Source organism: Kogia breviceps, chromosome 3, assembly GCF_026419965.1.
Source record: "Kogia breviceps isolate mKogBre1 chromosome 3, mKogBre1 haplotype 1, whole genome shotgun sequence".
NCBI lineage: Eukaryota > Metazoa > Chordata > Mammalia > Artiodactyla > Physeteridae > Kogia > Kogia breviceps.
This window is the reverse complement of record NC_081312.1, coordinates 3,073,051-3,094,532: the sequence shown is the minus strand read 5'-3', so window position 1 is coordinate 3,094,532 and position 21,482 is coordinate 3,073,051. Positions and strand designations below refer to the sequence as shown.

Below are 21,482 nucleotides of genomic sequence, written 5' to 3'. Positions count from 1 at the left end.
GTTAAGTTTTAAGAGCAGCTTCCATTTCCCCTGCGAAAGCCTCCGATTCGCTGTAAGAAGTCCCCTCCCTTCTCCTTAAAGGCCCCAGGGTCTCAGTTGTTTCATCTGACCAATGGGGGTGACAACAGCCCTCCGCGAGAGCCGGCTGGGAGTCTGTTCGGCTGACTCCACCTAGAAGCGCTTGGCCGGCTCACGGCCCGGAGCAGGCGGAGAAATCTCATAGGTGTGCCGGCGGCGCTAACGGACCGAGTGGCCGGTTAGCTCAGTTGGTTAGAGCGTGGTGCTAATAACGCCAAGGTCGCGGGTTCGATCCCCGTACGGGCCACGGATAAGGTTCCCTTTTTTTTCCCCCTCCCCACATCATGGGTTTGTTTTACAACTGTAACTGTCTTTGAAAGATATGCCTTTTGAGTGCTGTGATCCGCGTGCAAACAGGAGGGAGTCGCAGAATCATTCTGGACTCGGCCCGGAAGTTGGGGCAGGCTGCCGGTGGGAAGGGAGGGCAGGATCCCGCGCGGGCTCGGGCTGTGACTGGTTACCCCGAGTCCCCGCGCGTTGCAAGCCTGCAGCCCACTTTGGGTCTTTTTTTAGGATGCTCTCAGTGACCACCGCCGGTTGCTACCTAATGCAGAGCTTCTGAGGGCCCTCGGGGTTAGGGAGACCTCAGTTTTCTGGAGTTCTTAGAATTGAAAATCCAGGGTTGGAAATCATTCATTCCACACATCTTTTTTTTTTTTTTTTTTTCTGTTGTTTTGTTTTTTGTTTCTTGAGTATGGAACGCTTCAAGAATTTGAGTGTCATCCTTGCGCGAGGGCCATGCCAATCTTCTCTGTATCCTTCCTATTTTAGTATATGTGCTGCCAAAGAGAGCACCATTCCACACGTTAATGGAAAGCCTACTGCATGCCTGGAACCCTAGTCTAGGCAGGAAGCAGTAAATGAGAGACACAAATTCCAACCCACATGGAGACAGTGACCAGCCAGTGACTGCCATGTTTTTAGTGAGGCCCTTCTGGTTGTGGACGTGTAAGCAGATTGGGCAGCGGGCGGGAGAAAGAGAACCAGGAATGGCTTTCTTTGTAGGGCCTTAACTATACTTACACCCCTACTTCCCTATCGATACTTTTGAGCTTTTTCGGCTGGCAATAAGATACTGGAATGTCCCCCCTGGGCAGAAACCGTTCCGAGCAAACAAGTATGGCGGGGGATAAGAATGATTAAGCCAAAGAGTTTAAAGGTCGCCCTAGCCAACCATAACTCATGTGACTCAACCCCCCACCACAAAAACACGAAAATGTAAAGTAGGCATCCGACAGCTAACCAATCAAGGAACTAGAGCCAAGACCCCACTCCGGTAAATGTAAAGTAGGCATCCGACAGCCAACCAATCAAGGAACTAGAGCCAAGTCCCCACTCCGGTCCGGAACAAACAAACCAATGAGAAAAAAACCCTTGATATATCCACACTTTGCATAATGAAAAATGAAAGCTATAAAATGTATGTGATTCCGCTTGCGGGGGGTTCCTCTTCGGCCTCCTGCGTGAGGACCAAGGAACCCCGGTGCACCGGCTCCTAATAAACCTCTTGCGTGTTGCAGCGACTCTCGACTCTTGGCGGTTCTTGGGCGAGCTGGGATCCCTCGGAGACCGTTCAGGTCTAACATCTTGACATGAGAGAAGCCCTTTCAGGCCTAAGTCATTTTGTGATCTAAGCCTGGCCACAATGCTTGTCCTTGAACAGGTCTCAGTAACAATGATCTTAAGGGAACGAAAGAACAAACAGTCATTGGGCTAGAGAAGTAACAATACCAAAGATAATAAATCAGTTGTAAAGACTCCCAGTTCTGTTTCAGTGGTAAAGATTAGCCGGAAGCACTTTCTTGAGCTGTTTTGCAGAATCGCAACTTTCTTCACCAGATCTACTGGGACCTAAAGATTGATGGTGTTGACCTTTTCTGACCCTCGTGATTTCAGTCAGCAGCAACTCTGCCCCATTTCTAGGCTGACTTCTCCTCTGCTCAGGCCCCTTCATGAATATGCATATACCACCCAAGACCCTTCGTGAATATACATATACCACCCAAGCCCCTTCCGCAATTTTGCTGTTTGGATTGACACCGCTTTGGGAGAGCTCCCTGGTGTTCTCCTTACTCTCTGCAGGTAATACATCCTTCTTTCTCTCAATTTTTGGCTTGGCTGTCTTTTGGCTCCACACCCACCAAGAGGAGAACCCAGTTTTTGGGTAACAGAAGCATCTGGAAACCTCTTGCTACTTTTTTGTTTTTCAGAGAGCTCTTAGACTTCACGTTTCTTCCTCCTGGTTCTGCAGTGTGTAGCCAGAGAGCAGCTGGATGAATTTCTCACTCATAGTCCAAGTCAGGCATTTTTAGTTTAACAAAGTCTAGCTTTTTAGGGTGAATGCCATATTACATCAGGGTCCAACTGTAACCGAAAGTGGGGTCTGGCTGCTCACTGCTCAAAAGCCAATAAAGAGGCAAGGTTGGTGGAAAGGAAAGTTTGCTTTATTTCAGATGCGGACAGTGAGGGGAGGTGGGTGGCGGGGAGTGAGGCCGGACTCCTGTCCACAGGCCAACTCCCCACCACTGACAACCAGTGGGCAAGAGCTTTTAGAGACAGAGGGAGGGGGCTCCATGCAGCAACAGCCCCATCAGCTCCGACAGGCATCTTGAAATTGGTCGTGCGGTGGTCTGATCAGCGTCATCTTGATTGTTTTCAGTACAGTTAATCTTCAGTTCCAGGGTCGGTTTGTTCCCATTTCTTTGAGGCCAATTCTCGGAGCTGTGGCAGCTTATGTCATGGCTACGGTCTGGTCATCATGTAGTTACTTTCTTCCACCTGGTGGGGATTTCAATACCTACAAGACAGCTCCCAGGATACGGCTCAAAATACTATGTATAGTCCTTGAGGAGGAACTAAAGCTCCTTGACTTTGCTTTCTGACTAAACTATTATTGTTTTGTCCTCTTTTCCTTTGCTTCTGTATTTTCTTACTTCTCTGGTTACACTTATTCTTTGGCTAAAGTTTTTCTACAGACAAAAGGCAGGCGGAGGACATGGCGGGGAAAGACCATACAGTCCTGCTCTGTTTCTCAACCATGCTTGAAAAATCTCCAGTGAGAACATCTACTAGATCATTTATTCTTTCTTTTTTTTTTTTTTTCCCCAAGCCCTGCAGCTTGCTCGATCTTAGTTCTCAGACCAGGGATTGAACCCTGCCCGGCAGTGAGAGCACTGAGTCCTAACCACTGGACCCTGAGGGCGCTGTTCTCAGCTTGTCACGGGGCCATGGGGGCAATCATTCATTCTTTTCTCAAATAGGTCTTAAGCTCTGACTTAAATCTGTAACGGCTCAAGGCTTAAAGCCACAAACCACAGGCTTCAAGCCGTTGGCAAGTGCTCAGTGTGTACTAAAAGTGCCCACTAAATGCCAGCGATGGGACCGTTGTTACTATGAACAGTTAGAAGGAGAGCCTAGAGCTGCTGACCTCTAGAATAGACACCTGTACACTGGTTGCATTTCACACCTTGGATGTGTGTTAGAGGCACCTTGTTAGATGCGGGGACCTTGCAGAGGAGAAGCCAGCCGAGGTTGCTGCCCTCAGAGCCCATACTTTCCTAAACCAAGGCTTGAAGGGGTCCAGAATACACCTCTGCGGCATAAAAATTATTTTGAGCAGAAGCCATTTGAGTTCCTGAGAAACCTCATCTGCCTAAAGTAGAGCCTTCCAAAAGAACCCCAAAGAATTCAATTGTCATAAATCCCCAGGGAACAAGCAGGCAAGACTGACTTTTATCACCAGAGAGGAGAAGCTGGCATCACACCTAAACAGGCATTGTCATAAAACTATCTTATCTCCCATCTACTCTAGGTAAGAGCCTATTTATCTTTCCTAAATTGTTTGTTTTCTGGTAAGTGCCCTCTCCACCCATCCCCTCCCCTGTTAAGATAATACTATATAAGCCCCACATTCTAACTGCCTCTTTGAGTCACATTTTTCTGTGAATTCCTGTAGGTACATGAATAAAAATACATTATTAAAAAATGGTCTTTTTTTCTTGTTAATCTGTCTTTTGTCAGTTTAATTCACACTCTCCCAGAGACTGAACCTGAGAGGATAGAGGAAAAGTTTTTCCTCCCTGACAGGCTCAAAAAGATAAATGGGATACTGTGTTCTAGATGAGGGGCAGTTCTTGGCTTAGGGATCAGAGAGGATCTTTCTGACATCTGAGGATGGAAGGATGAGAAGGTCTTTCTTTCAAATGTTTAAAAAAAAAAAAGAAAGGAAGGAAGGAAGGAAGAAAAGAAAAGAAAAAAGAGAAAGACAGACAGAAAGAAAGAAAACAAAAGGATTAAGAAATTGAAACAGGGACTTCCCTGGTGGTCCAGGGGCTAAGACTCTGTGCTCCCAATGCAGGGGGCCCCCCGTTCGATCCCTGGTCCGGGAAATAGATCCCACTTGCTGCAATTTAAAGATCCCGCATTCCTCAAGGAAGATCCTGCACGCTGCAACAAAGATCCCAGGTCCTGAGTGCCGCAACTCCGGCGCAGCCAAATACATAAATATTGAGGGGGGAAAAAAAAGAAAGAAATTGAAACAAATTCCACAAATCTAATCTCCCCTCTGGCCAATCCTTAGTGAGGTTACTAACGATACACATTGCAGGGAGCATAGTGAATGCAAGAGCTTTGACGATGATGATGATGGCGATGGTGGTCCCGTGGAGAGAAAAATGACCAGAAAGTTCACCGGAAACTTCGCAGACACCAGCCTGGCCCACAGCTGCCCCAGCCATAAGCATAATGCCATTCACCATATTATACTGCAAATGCTGGTTTTGTCTTCCTTCTTCCAGCCTAGACTCTATACAGAGGGCAGCGAAGATGACTCACCCAACAAGCGCTTAGTGTTTGTTGACCAATGGCTCTACTGTCTCCTTGAGACAGGTGTACGCACTAGCGGCTAAAAGACACGCGGAATCAGGAGAGTAAAAGGAGGGAAGATTGGAAAAGGATGGGCCGAAGAAGTGGGGGCGGTAGAGCTGCGAACTGAGCTGTGAAGAGGGATGGGGCGGTTCATTCGCTCGTTTGTTCATTCATTCATATTCGTCCATCATTCATTCCCTGAGCGTGCACCGCTGGACACTGAATGAGTAAAACTACACCCTCGAGGTGCGCCCCGTCTGGGTGATTGGGTAGGGAGGAGGGGGCTGGCATGGAAACAATTTCGGGGTTGGGGGGCACACTTGTTAAAAATGCACACTTTGAGGGACTTCCCTGGTGGCGCAGTGGTTAAGAATCCTCCTGCCAAGGCAGGGGACACGGGTCCCAGCTCTGGTCCAGAAAGATCCCACATGCCGCGGAGCAACTAAGCCCATGCGCCACAACTACTGAGCCTGCGACCACAACTACTGAAGCCTGCGCACCCAGAGCCTGTGCTCCGCAACAAGAGAAGCCACCGCAATGAGAAGCCTTCGCACCGCAACGAAGGGTAGCCCCCCCGACCGCAACTAGAGAAAGCCTGCGGGCAGCAAAGAAGACCCAACGCAGTCAAAAATAAATAAATAAAATAAAATAAATTTATAAAAAATATTCACACTTTGAACCACCTCTCGGTTATATTAAATCGGAAGGTCTGAAGGTGGGGCCTAGGAGTCTACGTCCAGTTAGGGTCTTCACGTGACGTTGAGAACATTTGGCCAGGGTGATGTTAGGGCCGGGGCTCTGGAACCTCGAGGACCTTTGCCTGAGAGCTCCCGGACAGCTTCTGGACGAGGTGATATGTGAACGATAAATACGTCCACGACAAGCCATAAGAAAATACGGCCGGGTCCTCTTGTTGGCGAAGCGGTGGCAGAACCGGGCCAGCTCAGGCCCCGCCTACCGATCTGCTCGGTCAGGTGCGTTCGCCTTCCGAGGTGTCTTGGCCTGCGGGGCACTCGTAGCTGCCCCGCTTTCCCAGGTGACGCACATTTGAGCGGCCGGCTCTCGGCAACCGGGGTTCGAGTCCCCGCGTCGGCCGTCATGGCGGACGCGGAGCCGGAGGCTGAGGACGGCAGTGAGGATGGCGGCGGTGGCGGCGGCGGTGGCGGCGGCGGCCGGGCTCCCGCAGGCCAGAGAGGCAGCGCCGCGCGCGTAGCCCCGCTGGGCCCCGAGCAGCTGCGGCGGGTCCTGGAGCAGGTGACGAAGGCGCAGCCACCCGCGAAGCCGCCGCCGCCGCCCTTCGTGCTGCAGGACGCGGCGCGGCGGCTGCGGGACGCGGCCCAGCAGGCCGCCCTGCAGCAGGGCCCCGGGGCCGAGTCCCCGCGCCCGCCGCGCCTGCTGCCGCCGCAGGTGAGGCGCCGGGAGGGACCTCCGGGGAAGTTGAGGCCCGGAGGGGGCTGAGGCCTCGCGTCGGGCAGGCCGGAGCCCGCGCCCGCGCTTCCCCTCTTAGGCCTTAGAGCTGCCCAGCCCGAGAGACCGGTGTCCGCCCGCGTTACAATTCAGGGCGTCCCCACACGCAGCTCCATGGGGACCGCAGGCCACCCGCACCTGTCACCGCCCAGCGTTTTCAGCTCCTCCCCCGCTCGGGGCTCGGAGCCTGTGCCCGTGGCGGCCCCTGCCTGGGACCCAGCCCTGCTCAGGGATCCTCCGTGCCGCCTGCCTCCTCTCGCAGGCCTTCGTCCGTTCATGCCGCCTTCCTTGAGCACTCACGGTGTTCCGGGCCCTGCCCGAGGCGCAGCGTCGACCACAGCCCTGAAGAACGTGAGGCACATTGTGGGCGCGACATGGGGGCTGCTGTAGAGTGAGCAGTCCTTAGGCCTGACACCGGAGTGGAGACCTGAATGGGTTAGAAGGACATTAAGAGGAGAATTTTCCAGGTGGAAGGTGCTGCAAGTGGCACGGCCGAGACTCGGGACAGAATTAAGTACATTACAGTAACTTGGCGCAGGGCTTGTGGCAGTGCTTGTGTTTGTAACCCCAGTTACAAATGGCCCAGCACGTGCCCGACATTCGCTTAATGAATGAGACACGTGAAAGCACTCTGTATACTAGCCGACATCCTTTCTCAGCGGCGCTGTTTCCCTGTCACACAGCTCTTGGCTGCTAGGGAAGCTGGATCTAGAACATGGCCTTCTGAGCCCAGAGGGTCCCCTGTAGCACCTGAAGCCTGAGGTCCTTCCCATCATGTGTAAAGTCACATCCCCTTTCAGCACTGGGCTTGTAAAGGACAATGCTTCTCACTCCAAAATTGCCATAGATTCTTCTTCCACGAGAGTAAATAGGTAGAGAATAGAATCACCAATCTTCACGGGGTTTCACTTACGGTTTTGTTTTTGACTGAGTGATTTTGACAGTTTAGAGTCATACCCAGTTGGTCATCAAGACTGGAAAGGTTGTCTCACTAAAGTTTGGGAAGACAAGTATGATTCTGCCCAAATGCCATAGTTCTTAGAGGTGTGACCCTGGGTAATGTGACCTCTTTGGGCTTTAGTTTCCTTATTTGTAGGAGGTTTGGCTCCTTGGGTGAGCTTTCTAGCTCGTACTCTGCTGTTGAAACAGATGCCGTTCACATAAGCCCTGCACCGCAGGTCTGTGGAGTCAGAAGGGTGCCGGTGGCTGTTTGCCGGCCTCTGCTCTGTGCCCGCCACTGTGCTGGGACACTTGGTTCTCAGCAGCCACACAGAAGTGCTTTTATCAGCGTTTTACAGATGAGGAACTAGCTCAGAGGGGTTGAGTGATTTTTGCCGAGGGTCCCCCAGGTGTGGCTACTCTCCAGGGCCTGTTGAATGTGACTACAGCTTTTTGGGTTTGGTAGCTTAGGAAAGAGTCCCAAAATGATGTATTCCAGAAAATGAAAGCAAACTTAGGTAGCATGATCGTGTTCAGTAGCTAATCTAGTTGGAATGCTCTAAATTCTACCTGCATTCACGACGATATAATTTTGCAGTCTGTTCAGCTAATATTCTTTGCCTGCCCCCCACCCCAGCTGTGTCGTGGAGGCCACAAAGACAAATAAGATGTGTACCTTGCCCCTCAGGAGGTTATGATGTTACCAGGGAGGTAAAACATGACTCAGGATAACTTCTGATCGAGGTCAGAAAGCTAGAGGTACGATAAAGAACTAAATGCATTGAGAGAAAGGGAGAGGTTATTTCTGGCTGAGGGGATCAGAAGAGGTGGCATCTGAACTAGATCTGCAAGGGTGGGTCCAAGTTGAAAATACTGGAGAGTAGAGGCAGTGCTGGAGGTGGGGCAGGGTGTGCCTTTGGAGATCCCAGGCCCTGTGGTTCTCCGTCGGGGGTGGTGTGGATTAGAAGGCACAGACCAAGTGGACACACTCCCACAGGTCAGCCCATATCCCTCCCATCCTTCCCGTTTCTGCCCCACAGAAACATTTCCAGCTTCCTACCACACGACGGGCCCTTTCTCATGCATCCCTGCATTCACACGTTTTTCCTTACACCTAGAATATGTGTTCCATCTGGCAAAAATTCTACTCAGCCTTCAAGGCCCCCTGCAGAAGTCAGCGCTTCTGGGAAGCCTACCAGGCCTGAACTGTTCCTGCCACTCTTACTGCACCCGTTGCACCATGGTGTCGTTTTCCTATCGGTGTTCCTTAGGAAACCTAGTCTGCCTTCAGAATCATCAGTGGAGCTTTGAAAGTACAGATTTTGAGGCAGGATATCCTGAGTCAGCAGGTCTGTAGGAGACTGAGGTGGGGCAGGGGAAACACCCCCTCCCCACGGGTGAGGCTGGGACTTAACTTTTGTTAGTGTATTGGCACCCAGAGATACTTAGTAAGACTTTGTTGAATGAAATAGACATATAACAAAGTATCAAGTATAGTACCCACTTGGTAAACTGGTCTGGAAAGCAGATGAAAGAATTAGACCAGCTTGGCTACTTGTGGTAATTCTAAAACAATAGGATTTGGCGTGGTGTGTGTGTGTGGGGGGGTTCTGTCTGTCTTTAATGGTATTATCTGGTAAAACCCCAAGAGCTTAGAGACACATTCTAAGTGATTGGTAGTAAAGTGAAACAAATGTGATTTTTTTTTTTTTTTTTGCGGTACGTGGGCCTCTCACTGCTGTGGCCTCTCCCGTTGCAGAGCGCAGGCTCAGCGGCCATGGCTCACGGGCCCAGCCGCTCCGCGGCATGTGGGATCCTCCCGGACCGGGGCACGAACCCACATCCCCTACATCGGCAGGCGGACTCTCAACCACTGCCCCACCAGGGAAGCCCGGTATTTTTTTTTTTTTTTAAGTGATGTAGAGTAGATACTATCAGAAGGCATTTATGTAGGAATGGTAAGTGCATGAACTTTTTATTTTGTTTATATATGCAAATGTTTCTGTAAGGACGAGGGGTGTGATGTAAAATAGATTACTGTGGACTGGGCAGAAAGGTTGAGAAACACCACTGTAAACAGTACAGATACATTATATAGACTTTTTTCTATGTAAGATGTATAAGTTAGAAAAAAATCTCAACAGTGGGTTTAAGATGAGAGGAAAATTGTAGAAATGTTGATAAGCATAGTGCTTCTTTTCTTTTTCTGTGTTTAAGCAATTGGAAGCCATTTGTGTCAAGGTTACATCTGGAGAGACGAAAGGTCAGGAAAAAACGATGCCTGCACTGGCCACCATCCAGCCCAAGACAGCCAGGCCGAGCCAGCCGCTCGGGAGACACTGCAGCGTGCTGGGGCTCAGTGTCGCCAGCTCTCAGCTGCTCCGGGCACAGCCCCTCCTGAGCACTGGGCCACAGCCGCGTCTCCTGAGTCACTCACCTCAGCCTCCTGTTCAGACGTTCGTCCAGAGGCCGCTGCTCGCCCTACAACCAGTCCCTGCGAAGAGAGTCTTGGCCTCTGAGGCCCTGAGTGGACAGGGCACCACGTCGTCCCCTCTGTCAGCCTCTGACCTGCCAGCAGGAACGTCTGTTTCATCCAGTTCAGCAAATTTATTTATTTCCAACTCGCAAACAAAATGCACCAAGAAAGTAAAAAAATCTTTAAAAGTGAAAACACGTTCTGGACGGATATCTCGACCTCCCAAGTATAAAGCTAAAGATTATAAATTCATAAAAACAGAGGATTTGGCCGATGGTCACCCCTCAGACTCTGACGACTACTCAGAACTGAGCGTGGAGGAAGATGAAGACCACAGGGCAAGGCAGGCGCTCTTTGATTTATCGAGCTGCTCTCTGAGGCCCAAAGCTTTTAAGTGTCAGACCTGTGAAAAGTCATATATTGGAAAGGGGGGGCTCGCCCGGCACTTTAAACTGAATCCAGGCCATGGCCACCTGGAGCCTGAGACGTTGCTGTCTAAGAATGCCAATGGGAGCATGATCCCGGGCCCCACGGAGGGCAGGACCACCAGCCTGGCATCCCCGGAGCTGTCCACACCAGCTCTTCTAAGTGAGGAAGGGGCCCGCTTGGCACGGGGTGGCCTGCAGGTAATGTTTCTGTCCGGTGATCGTGTCCTGATTCCTGCCCATCCTTTTTTTTTTTTTTTTTTTTTTTTTTTTAATCTTTTTTTGGCCACGCCGCGCAGCATGTGGGATCTTAGTTCCCCGACCAGGGATCGAACCTGCGCCCCCTGCATTGGCAGCACGGAGCCTTAACCACTGGACCGCCAGGGAAGGCCCCTGCCCATCATCCTTAAGTTAACTTTATGTTGTCTGCACTGCTGCCAGATAATCGAGGAGAAGTGTGCCTTCCGTCCAGTGCAGACAGTTTACTGATGGGAACGCAGGCACCGGTCCTGTAGATCCGGTCAGTAAAACTAATCACAAGCACTCTTGGCTGATGCTGACGTGACTGTGGTCCTGGGAAAGGTCCAAGTGGGGGGCGCCGGTCCGCAGGGCTGCTTCCTGGGGTGTCCGCAGTAAGACGTCTGCTTGCCGTGTTCTCCCCTTGCTTTGCCCATTCCGAAACTCAGTCAGACAAAGCAGATACGAGTCACCGTGAGTTTGCATCACCACGTCAACGTTTATTTACTGAAATTTTACCTTACCCAACGTGTGTGGTGAGCATTGTACAGTAGGTCAGTTATTAAAAAACAGCAGGGGGATCACTTTAACAAGTGGCAGGCCTCTGTGGTCGTCAGCTTCCTTCCTTTTCCTTTGACTTGTGTTAGCTGCTGTTCGTTATTTGTAGTTTTCAGACGTTAAACAGAGAAACTGGAGTTGGAATTGATGTGACCACTTGATGGGAGTTTGTGACTTGAGGGACCTGGAAGCTGTTGAACATGCGCGTTCGCCTGCTCGTGGCAACCCCATTCCCAGCAGTGGACGGGGTTCCTGCAGGAGGGCCAAGGCCGGCGGCTGCTTCCGCTTTCACATCCGCTCCTTGGGACCCGAACAGACACCTCCTGGGCCCAGGAGATCTGTACTGAGTGAGGCCTAGTGGTAGAACCATGGGACAGCCCTGTGTTAGGATTCAAAAGTATCGTCTCACCTTGCAGCCTCAGTAGTAATAGTAATAACAGTAATACCGTTTATTGCACGCCTGCTTTGGGCAGGAGCATCACATACATTTTCTCAATCCTGTGAGAGCCCTAAAGGCAGGTGCAGGAGTCCCTACTGGAGACAGGGCGCACGGGGCTCAGAGGGGACGACGGGCTCCCCGTCGACGCACGCCTAGGACTCTGTCCAGGCTGGGGTTAGACCCAGGGCTTTTGGCCTCAAAGCCTGCACTCTAGGCCCGGCTGCCTCTGCTAGGAGTTTCTGCGCCTCTCACAGCTGTCGAGAGCCCGACTTTCGAGAGCCCTCTAACTTTTCTTAAGTTGTGGTGGGACCAGGATGACCGTGTAGTTCGTCACCCGAAGCCGGACATTCTGAGAACGAAAGGGGCACTATTAGTCATTCCAGGGGACAGCAGGCACAGCCAGGGCTGCCGCAGACAAACTGGACAGCCAGGCCAGCTGGCACCTGCCACTTCCTTCAATAAGGAAATCTTACACCACAGCAAAGGCAGCTTCTGGATATCTGACTTCTGGAATTTAGGCACCTAGCCTTGCTCCAGACAGCTTTGAGGCCGTGGGGTCCCAGAGTGGCTCCCTCCAACCAGAACTGTGTCTCCTCTCCTCTCCTGAGTCGGCCGTGGATGGCCACGTGGTGGTTAAAGCCACAGGCAGACCTGGCGTTCCTCCTGAGGCTCCGTTTTAATGAGGATTTGGAGGGAAAATTCTTTAAGAGGACACACTTTGTGCCAGCTTTCCTTGTATTTAACCTTCCACCAGTCCTGGGAGATGTAGGTGTATTATTCCTATTTTCAGAGGAGGAGGGAGCTGGCACAGAATGAGGAAATAGCTAGATGGTGTTAGATCCGACTCTCTTCACAAAGCTGTGCAAATCCACGGAGACAGAAAGTAGATTAGTGGCTGCTGGGTCTGGGGGAAGGGAGGAATGTGTGATAGTGTGTAGGCTTCCTCTGGGGGATGATGAAACTGTTCTGGGATTAGATAGCGGTGATGGTTACACAACCTTATGAATATCCTAAAATCCACCTAATTGTATATTTCCAAAGGATGAATTTTATGGTATTTGAAATATTTCCAATAAAAAATAATTTTAAAAAATCTAAAAGTCATGGGTAAATTATGAATTAACAAAATTCAGGTCAATTTTTAAGATGGTAGTGGCATCAGAAAAGTCTTTTGTTTCTTTTTGGGCAACACCCCAGGGTTAGGGTTTGTCAGCCCTGACTTGCAGGGTAGTATTCTTCTGGTGTCTTAAAGGGATACTTCGTTTACGTGTCAGATGCATTGATTATAGTTAATGTGTCTTAATTATGCAGAGAAGAAGAATTTAGCAAGTTCCTTGCTTTTGACTTGACATTTTTCCGCTTTAAGGTTTTCCTCATGGTGTATAAAGCATGATTATTTTATTTTTGTTTGGGTGTGCAACCCTATCTAGAATGGTCAGTCTGTAGACGTTGAAGAGGCGCTGGTGTCTGAACCAAAAAATGGAAGTTTTTCAGCCCTTTTGGGATCAGAGAGACACCCCGGACCTAGAAGAAGCGGCTACTCCGTGGCCCTCCCAGAGCCCAGCGCAGCCGTCCTGGAGCAGAATGGAGCGGTTCGCCCACAGGTGGGCGTTGGGGCAGTTTGTGCACAGGGCCCAGCAAGGAGCAGAGCCAGGCTCCTGGAGGTGCGTCTCTTAGAACCCTGTTCTTGAAACCTGTGTCTCTGGCATGGTACCTGGCAGTTCGCTATTAGGTTTCTGAATTTAGAAGTAAAATACCCAGTTTAGGTCAACTAAGCAGTTCACCTGATGTGTAATTAGATGAAGTGTGTAATAAATTCAAAGACAGCATTATCTGAAATAACTCCTAGGTGTACCTGTTTGAAATGACCAGAGGGCCTTAAATATAGAGCTGCTTGCCTTTTTCAGTTTTAGAATAATTATAAGCTGTGTTTTCACGGAAGCAGTTTAGAAAACAACAGAAATGGTTTTCTATTTTTTTATAAAAAGTTTCAATGTATAAAAGCATGTTTCAGGTTTTGAACTCTAGAATCTCCATTCCACCCCCTTGAAAGTAAGTTTATCGAATTTAGTTGGATTGGCTTAGAAAAGCAGAAACCCAAACTTACCCAGATTGTCTTTGACTAGGATGTATTTATTTGCCTGCTAATGGCTGGGTGAGTATCTTAAAGGAAAGAAGTGAAAAACAGCAAGAGAGAGCACGAGGTCACTTAGTGAGACAGCAGGCCCCAGAGAGAGCTGTCAGGAGCCCGGCCTCCCAGCTCCGACACGCGCTTCCCGCCGGCCCCTCAGCGGCGCCGGCTGCTGCGCCTCGTTGCACTGATTCCCTGACCGTAGTAGCTCCACTTAGGTGAGAAACCTGAACCTCACCGAGGCTGTTGACTTGTACCAGGTCACCCCGCAGGTCGGTGGCGGATCCGGAATTTGGATCTGAGACCAGCGAGGCGGCCCTAACGCGCCACCTTAACTCGCGGTGCCTCACCCGTCATACGGAGAGCCAAGGACTGCTCCGAACAGCACCGCTCTTGATCTTACAGATGGGAGTCTCCCCAGAAACGGGCACTCACACAGGAACTGGGTGTCCGTCCAGTATCAGGCCCTGTCCTGGCTGGGCGGGGACGCTGTGCAAGGGGAGAGCTGGCGGCCAGAGCAGTCAGCGCAGCAGTGTCAGTGCGCGTGGCTGGGAAGCGGGGAGCCGAGGAGGTGCCCCCTCTGCTGCTGTGACCCGCGCCCTGAACGCCCGGGCGTGGGCCGTGCCCCACACGCCCACCTTCTCATGCCTCCTGGGTGTTGGAAACCAGCTGGTCGTTTTGCTCTAAGGGCTCTTGAAAGTCACGATTAGGCATTTTTATCTTGCAAATGAAAAGGTTTTCCTTTTGCTTTTTGACTGTTTTATGACCATCTGTGGCTTCCTCGGAACGCCTGCCAGTTTGCAGCTCCCAGTTGATGGCCCTTCCTAAGCCCTGAGCCCGTGACCTCCCTGAGCCCTGTGTGACTGTTCCTAGGACCTGTCGGTTCCGCCCTGACATTCTTGCCTCCCTGGGTGATCTCGCCCATCCTCCTGGCTTCTCCCTCCCTCTGCTGACTCTCACGCCTGTACTTCTGTCCAGACCGCTCCCGAGCTTCGGAGCTGATTTCAGGCATCCCCACCTGCTGTCCTGTGGAGCCGTCCACATCCTGCCAGAGCCCACAGGCTGGCTTCCTGCCCCACTCCCTATTATCAGGGGGCTGCCCGGGTACTCAGCTGGGCGCCCAGAGGCACCCATGACTCCTCTTTTCCCCTTTCACTCACCCCTCCCCCATCCTGAGGACTGAGGATGGTGCCCTCCCTGCATCCTCTCCCTCCCCCCACCTTGGGTCCTAGTCTCCTCATCTGTCCTGCCTGTACGTGTGCTTTGGTGGTGGTCTCCTGGCGGCGGGCTGCCCCGGGGTTTGCTTGCATTTTCGTCTCGGGCATTAGATGGTGAGCCCTGCAGAGTAGGAAGCACGTTTCTCCACCGCTGTGTCCTTCTCCAGGGCCTGGCGCCCACCACTCCCTCAGTGCTGTTGCGTGGGAGCCAGACTCCGAACCCAGCGCTGAGCACGGGGCTTTGTCAGTGGGGGAGCACGTGCGACACCTAACAAGGCAGAACGCTTACAGTGGGGAGGCGCGTGCTCGCTGAGAGTTGAGGGAACTTTCTGCCTTCTGTGTTCTTTGCTACAACAACTCGTTGGCTGCTGGGAAATTCTTTCCACGCTTTCAAAGACGTCAAACGCTTTCTTCTGGTAGTTTCTCCACCAGTGTGACCGGGAGGATCTGGTGGAGTCGGCTCTGCCTCTGCTGGCCCAGGCCGTGACGGTGTCTGAATTTCTTCTGATGAAGGTGAGTCTCCTGTGTGTTTCTGAGTGATTGAGGGGGATGATTTGAAGTTATTTAGAAAGGCGTCCTTCATGTTTACTTGGAAGGAGCCAGGCCCCTGGGAATCCTCTCCCTCCCCCACGACAGGGCTAAAGTGAGCCTGCCGGACGCCCAGCGCATGGCTCTCAGGCCGGCCGCTCGTGGACTCCGTGACTGTTTTCACTTTGTGTGGGAGGAGCGACAGTCACCTTTCTCCCGGCACCCACCTGCCCTGCCAGCCTCCTGCACTGCAGCTCTGCCCCCGATGAGCCCGCTCTGAGATGCGGCCTCACCGCCGGCACCCACACGTCCTGGAGGCGCCCCGAGGAGCAGAGGCCCGGCCCTCCCTGGCCTGCAGGCCCCGGCATGTGCCCGTTTTCGTCCTCAGGGCCTTTCTGCCTTCCCGTACCGCTCCCCCGGCCGCCATCCTCTGGTGGCCCTCATCTGGGCTGGTTTGCTTCCTGGGCCGCTTCTCCCGGGCCCTTTCTGGTGCCCCACCGAGCACGATGCGGGGCGCACGCGAAGGCAGCGCCTGTGTTCACGGCTGCCGAGGGCTGAGGAGCTTGAGTCCTTCCCTCTTTCGGATTTCTCTGTATTTTCCATTTCATTGCCTTGGGTTTAAACATGTTTTTTGTCATCTTTATCTTCACTAAGGTTGAAAAAGGTCATCTAGCAAAACCTTTCTTCCCAGCTGTGTACAAGGAATTTGAAGAGTTGCATAAAATGGTTAAGAAAATGTGTCAAGATTACCTCCGTAGCTCTGGTCCCTGTTGTCTGGAAATAAACAACAGTAAGGTAACAAGCTCACAAGAGAGACTCGCTCTTAGAGCCAAAAGAAGGCTGCCCATTAAAAAAGGAGGATGCTTATTTTAGTAGTGACATCTTCCCAGTCAACTTCTTCTAGCTTTTTCTTCCATCAAGTGCAGGTTTTTTCTTAATGTAAAAGCGATACATGCTTTTTTCAGAAAACTCGGAAATGCAGATAAGCTAAAAGAAAATTGCAAACACCCATAACCCTCCCACTCACCAATGGTCACAGTTAATAGACTGTGTCTTTCTTCAGTGTGTAGGTGTTTGCAAAGGGCTGAGTTACACAGGGACCAGTAGTTATTTTTTGCGGTTGTGTCGACAGAATTCTCATTTCAGTGTCATTGCTTTTAGCTATATTGGGTCCTTGACAAAAATATGTCGTGAACTGATGAGGATTTACTTGTCTCGGATCAAACCCTTTGCTGGGCAGAGTGTGGCCCGTGGTCAGGTCCCCCAGGGGCCTCTTGCTGTGTCCGGCACGGAGACTCAGGTCGGCGCCTCCACTGAGCAGTTCACTGACTCTCAGCAGGTCCCCGCACCCCCCGCCCCTCTGCCAAAGGGCAGCACTGAGTTCACCGGCTTCTCTGGCTCTCACGTGCCGGGGCTGTAATAGTCTGGTTTCGCCAGACTGTTGAACAACACGGATGGGCTTGGAGGGCATTATGCTGAGGGAGGTAAGTCAGAGGAAGACAGATGCGGTGTAACATCAATTATGTGCTGGATCTAAGAAATACAAGCAGCTAGTGAATACAGATACGTGAGTAGGTCAGAAGGTAAATAAGTGGTGTTGGGTTTACTAAAAAATCACTCACACAACAGTGAAGACTGCTCCTATCATTTGATCACACCGACGACGGAGCTGCCTGTCTGTGATTGGAAAGGTGAGTGTTTTCTCAGTACAGAGCGGTTACTTCTGTAGCAAGAAGTCTGAATCTACACTGTAATATAGTACATAGGTTTTTTGGGTTTGGTTTTTTGGTTTTTTTTGGGTCATGATCATTAGTTTTATACAAATTCAATATTTAATATAACCTAATAAACTCTTGTGTTTTATTTTCTTAAATCATATACTTTTAAAATGCAGTGGATTCTTTGCTAAACCTCCCATAGATGCCCCGGTTGGCAGCGGTCGCCTACCTGTTTATAAACTGTCGGTTAAGCCGGTGTGGGTACCGTCCTGTTGTGGAGCAGACAGGACGTGCACGGACGCTGTGCACGCTCACGGGGACCCTCCTCTGTGGGCAGTTCGGGATGTGACGCAGCCTCTTTGGAGCGAAGACAGTGGCTCTGTTGGCAGGGGACGCTGTCAGGTTGTTGGGCAGTAAGCTTGCCGAGCCCGTTCTCTAGCTTAACCTTGACCTGCTGCCCTTCCCGCCTGCCCCAGCCCTTGCCTGCTCTGTGGTGTTCTCTTTATGCTGAGGGCTGTTGGTTATCGCCTTAACACCCAGTGCTTTGCATAGGTCTTGCTAGGGAGTCTATCTAACCTTTACAAAGTCCCCTCAGGGCAACTGTGGTCTCCCTCATAAGATAGGAGACTTAGCAGGTAGGCGGCTGCCAAGGTCACTCAGGCTCTGAGCAGAGGTGCTGGGGTCCAGCTCTGGCTCTCAAACCCACATCCTTTCCACCAGCTGGGAAAGGAGATCTGGTCCCAGAACAGGCAGGATTCTCTTTCTGGAGGTGCCAGTGAGAATTCAAACAAGGAGGAATGATGGGCAAGAAAGTCACCATGGTGTCAGACTCACATGACGAGGCTTGTGACCACAGTTTATCTTCATTTTCCCACTGTTTAGGTGGCACCTTGCTGTACAAAGGGACTTCATAGATTTAAACTCAGCCCTCTGTTCTTAAGTGCTGACACGATTCCGAATCTTGTGTTTTGAGTGGAGCGTCTCTATGGGCCCCTTTCTGCTCAGGTTGCCGAGTCCTTAGGAATCACAGAAGAATTCCTGAGGAAAAAAGAAATACGCACAGACTGCACTCCTCCCAAGTGCACCAGCCGAGAGGAGGACCTGGAGGAGCTGGAGGGTGCTGGCCCACAGAAGAGGGAGAGTGAGGTGGGCGTGGCCGTGGGGGGGGCGCCCGGCTACTGTCTGTTCAACATTGCGTTATTGGGGTTGGATCTCTTCAGCTCACAACACTGTTTTCCAGGAAGGAAAGGCGCAAGGTGGCCTGTTTCTCCCTAGTCTCAGCTGGTTGCCTCTTCTCTTCCTAGACCGCGGAGGATAGGCTGGCCTCGGTGAAAAGGACCAGAAGAGAAACTGTGCCCCAGGACACCGCAGAGTATTCTGCCCACGGTGGAGGCCTGCAGAGGCTGGCCTCGTGTGCCCCAGCCGCCGGTGCGGGTACAATGCTCTTTGCGGGGTGCACCCCGGGGCTCAGAGGCCTGCTGCCCGGGTGGGTGCCCCTGTGGCCACGTCTCAGAGAACCCTCTGGTTTCTCAAGAGTTTTACCCCAACCTCCCAGTGTTCTGTGGTTCCATGTTTATAGCCCGTGAGTCTTGGGGTCTTTGGGGTTTTCTTGGGTCCTTTATTGAAACGAAGAGCTGCCTCGTGGTACTGAGTTGGTTGTACCTGGGCGCGGGGGTCCCAAGAAGTCTCCCAAGTCTCCCAAGAAGTCTCAGGCAGACCTGAGACCAGGGACACGTCCCAAGGACACACCAAGTCCACGGCTTGGCTTTCGTGAGACTTGGCTCTAAGTGCCAGCTGAGAGTTAACATTTGAAAATGAGACATGTTCTAGCTTTTATTTTGCCTAGCCAGAACTGATCAATGAGAAGTTCAGACGTATGGCAGGCATACTCAGAATGATTATATAACTTTCTAAAATCTTATCACGGCTGCCTGAAACCTTGCCTGATCCTAAAGTCTCTAGTTTAAAGAGGCATTCTCCATTCTAGAACTTATTACTTAATTCTTCCAGAGGGGAGGGCAGATTTATTCATTGAGAACAATGAAAACCCTCTGGCACCTGCTTGGAACACAGCTCCTCCCCTAACTAGTCTGAGTTTCCTCTTTTAATTTCATCCATTCTTGGAAGCCACCAAGTAACAAGGAGGCTTTATGTTTTCATTTTGGGGGCAAGCAAATTACTTTGGACTAGCGTGTTTTGGATAGTGAGGACGGTGACCGGCCATAGCAGCACACGAATGATTGTCTCTTTTTCCCAACTGTTTAGGTTTTGCCCCCGGAGTAAATGGGGGCGCCTCTCAGCCACCTGAACAAAGTCCCACAATGCCGGTTTCTGAGCTCAACCTCGACAGCAGCACAGCACAGGCGGGCCAGCAGCTGAAAGCGTTTGCTGACTCAGCCGCCGGGAGTAGGTCTGCAGACCCTGTTCTCTTGCTTCGAGAAGCTTGTGGGCTGGGGGTTTGTATTCAGTTAGGAGAGCCAGGGTCTCTGGCCCAGGACCAGGTGGCAGCATCCTCTGGGGAGAAGGCCCAGGAACACTCGTCAGAACAGGACGCTGGGGACGGCCTGGGAAGCTGGGCTCTCTGCGGCCCCTCGATGGCCCTGCCGCCCGGCCGGCCTGGAGATGCAGAGGCGGGGAGCCTCCGCGAGGTGTGCGGCTCCCACCCGAGCAGCCCGCAGTCCGGCCCCGGCAACGCCCTGCTTCCGGAGGCCGTGGTCCCGCTGCAGGAGAAAGCATGGTCCGTGGATGTCACGCCAGCTGGATATGCCTACGGCACCACGTCCGAGCCGGGGCCTCAACCCAGCTGGGGCGGGTTGCTGGGTCCTGAAGGGGGCCTCACAGGCCACGCGGGAGGACCCGGAACAGTCGCCCTGCGGGACTGAGACACCCGCTGACCGGAGGGAGCTGGAGGGCATCACTGCCGTCAGGGAAGCCGTGGCTTTTGAACATGCCAGTGGGGGCCCCACGCTGCTGTCCCAGCGACAGGAGCAGGTATTTATCCAGACTTCTGATGGGGGTATCTTGTCCCATCCAGGCTCCGTAGTGTCTGGGGAGGGGGGACACTGTCATAGTGACCGACACAGAGGGGCCTGCCCGGCAGGGGTTCCTCTGGAAACCGTGGAGACGGAGCCTCTCAGTGAAATGGAGCCAGAACCGCAGTCCTAGATTTGTATGTATTTTACCCGGAGGTCTACTTCAAGGAGTGTTTATTTTTCTAATGTGAATACTGACACAAGTGAACATTTTATTTATAAAGAATAATGTCTTTCTACCCCACTGTCTACCTTTTTCTACATCTTGCTCATTGTAATAATGGCAGATACGTTACCTGATAACAAATTCCCGATACATCTAACTCCTAGGAGATTTTGACAACTATTGCAGTTAATAACCACTACACTATTTCTTGAATCTCCCCTGCTCTCCAGTTCCAAAAAACTATGCCCCCTTTCTCTTCGGTGATATGCTGCTCTTTCACCAGACTTGGTCCATACTAGAAGCTTCTTTGGGGCTCAATAAACAAATAAATATGTAAGCTTGCCATCTGGGCAGCATTTTATTGGGAAGTAGGAAAGAAAGTTGTTTCTACCGACACTTTATGGATGAGGAAAGGGAGGCATAGGGATGGGACCCCCAGTCCTTTGATGTCCCACATGTAAAGTCACTTATCAAGATCTCTCTTTTTTTTGGAATGTTTTCCTTGGCTCTGTTATGGAGAGAGAAAGGGAGGGCCACTTGCCCACACTCAGACGAAAGCATCAAGAGGGCACAGCTGTCCTCTGCCCCCACCGGCAGAGACTGTCAGCGGAGGCCCCGGGCAGGCAGAGCTGCGGGTCGTGGGCTGCACCCCCCTGGTGCTGTGCTCCCGCCAGGCCCGCTGTGGAGGGGCGGGCTTTATTCTTGGTGGGCCACATTGCCTACAGCCCTCTCAGTGACTGGGGGCATCTTCCTGTCCTCTGATTTGATGTCAAGGTGGGTCCAACAGGAACAGAAGGGCGGGCGTCCCTGCAGGATGGAATGAGTAAACCACAGCAGCTCTGGAGAGTCGGGCTCGAGGGTCAGGTCGTGGCACTGATGCCGAGAGCTCAGCTTCTCTGGTGCCCAGTCGAATCTCGGAGACAGAGTTTGGGGTGAAGTAGAAAAGGACAGCTTTATTACTCTGCCAGACAAAGGGGGACACAGTGGGCTCCTGCCTTGGAAAAACCATGTGTCCCAGCCCAGGTGGATTTGATAAGGAGTTTTATAACAGTGCCTCCCAAGGGTGGGGTTGCTGACAACATGAGGGGGTGTTTAGGGTCTCAGGTGGCCGGGTCTCCTAGTCTTGATGAGCTGCTCTGGTCCCTTTAATCTCGCCTCCGGTGGTTTCTTGCCTGCTCCTCCCTGATTAGCCGACTGTTCTAACC

The 21,482-nt window shown here is 51.8% G+C and overlaps 1 protein-coding gene and 2 non-coding genes across 3 annotated transcripts; 2 read left to right on the top strand and 1 right to left on the bottom strand.

Annotated features, from left to right (window-relative positions):
* The first annotated feature begins 251 nt into the window (after nt 1-251).
* On the top strand, nt 252-325 carry TRNAI-AAU (transfer RNA isoleucine (anticodon AAU)). The gene has a single exon. It is a non-coding gene; the product is annotated as a tRNA-Ile (tRNA).
* Nucleotides 326-766: 441 nt separating this feature from the next.
* Nucleotides 767-873, bottom strand: LOC131753887 (U6 spliceosomal RNA). Its single transcript, XR_009334955.1, has one exon. It is a non-coding gene; the product is annotated as a U6 spliceosomal RNA (small nuclear RNA).
* A 5,117-nt stretch (nt 874-5,990) lies between these two features.
* Nucleotides 5,991-20,350, top strand: ZNF839 (zinc finger protein 839). The gene is given in 11 exon segments (XM_059058203.2): nt 5,991-6,351; nt 9,568-10,452; nt 12,916-13,149; nt 15,254-15,346; nt 16,016-16,156; nt 18,085-18,225; nt 18,384-18,513; nt 19,345-19,931; nt 19,933-20,133; nt 20,135-20,168; nt 20,171-20,350. Coding segments are annotated over 11 exon segments (2,829 nt in total). The 5' UTR covers nt 5,991-6,042; the 3' UTR covers nt 20,245-20,350.
* Nucleotides 20,351-21,482: the final 1,132 nt, after the last annotated feature.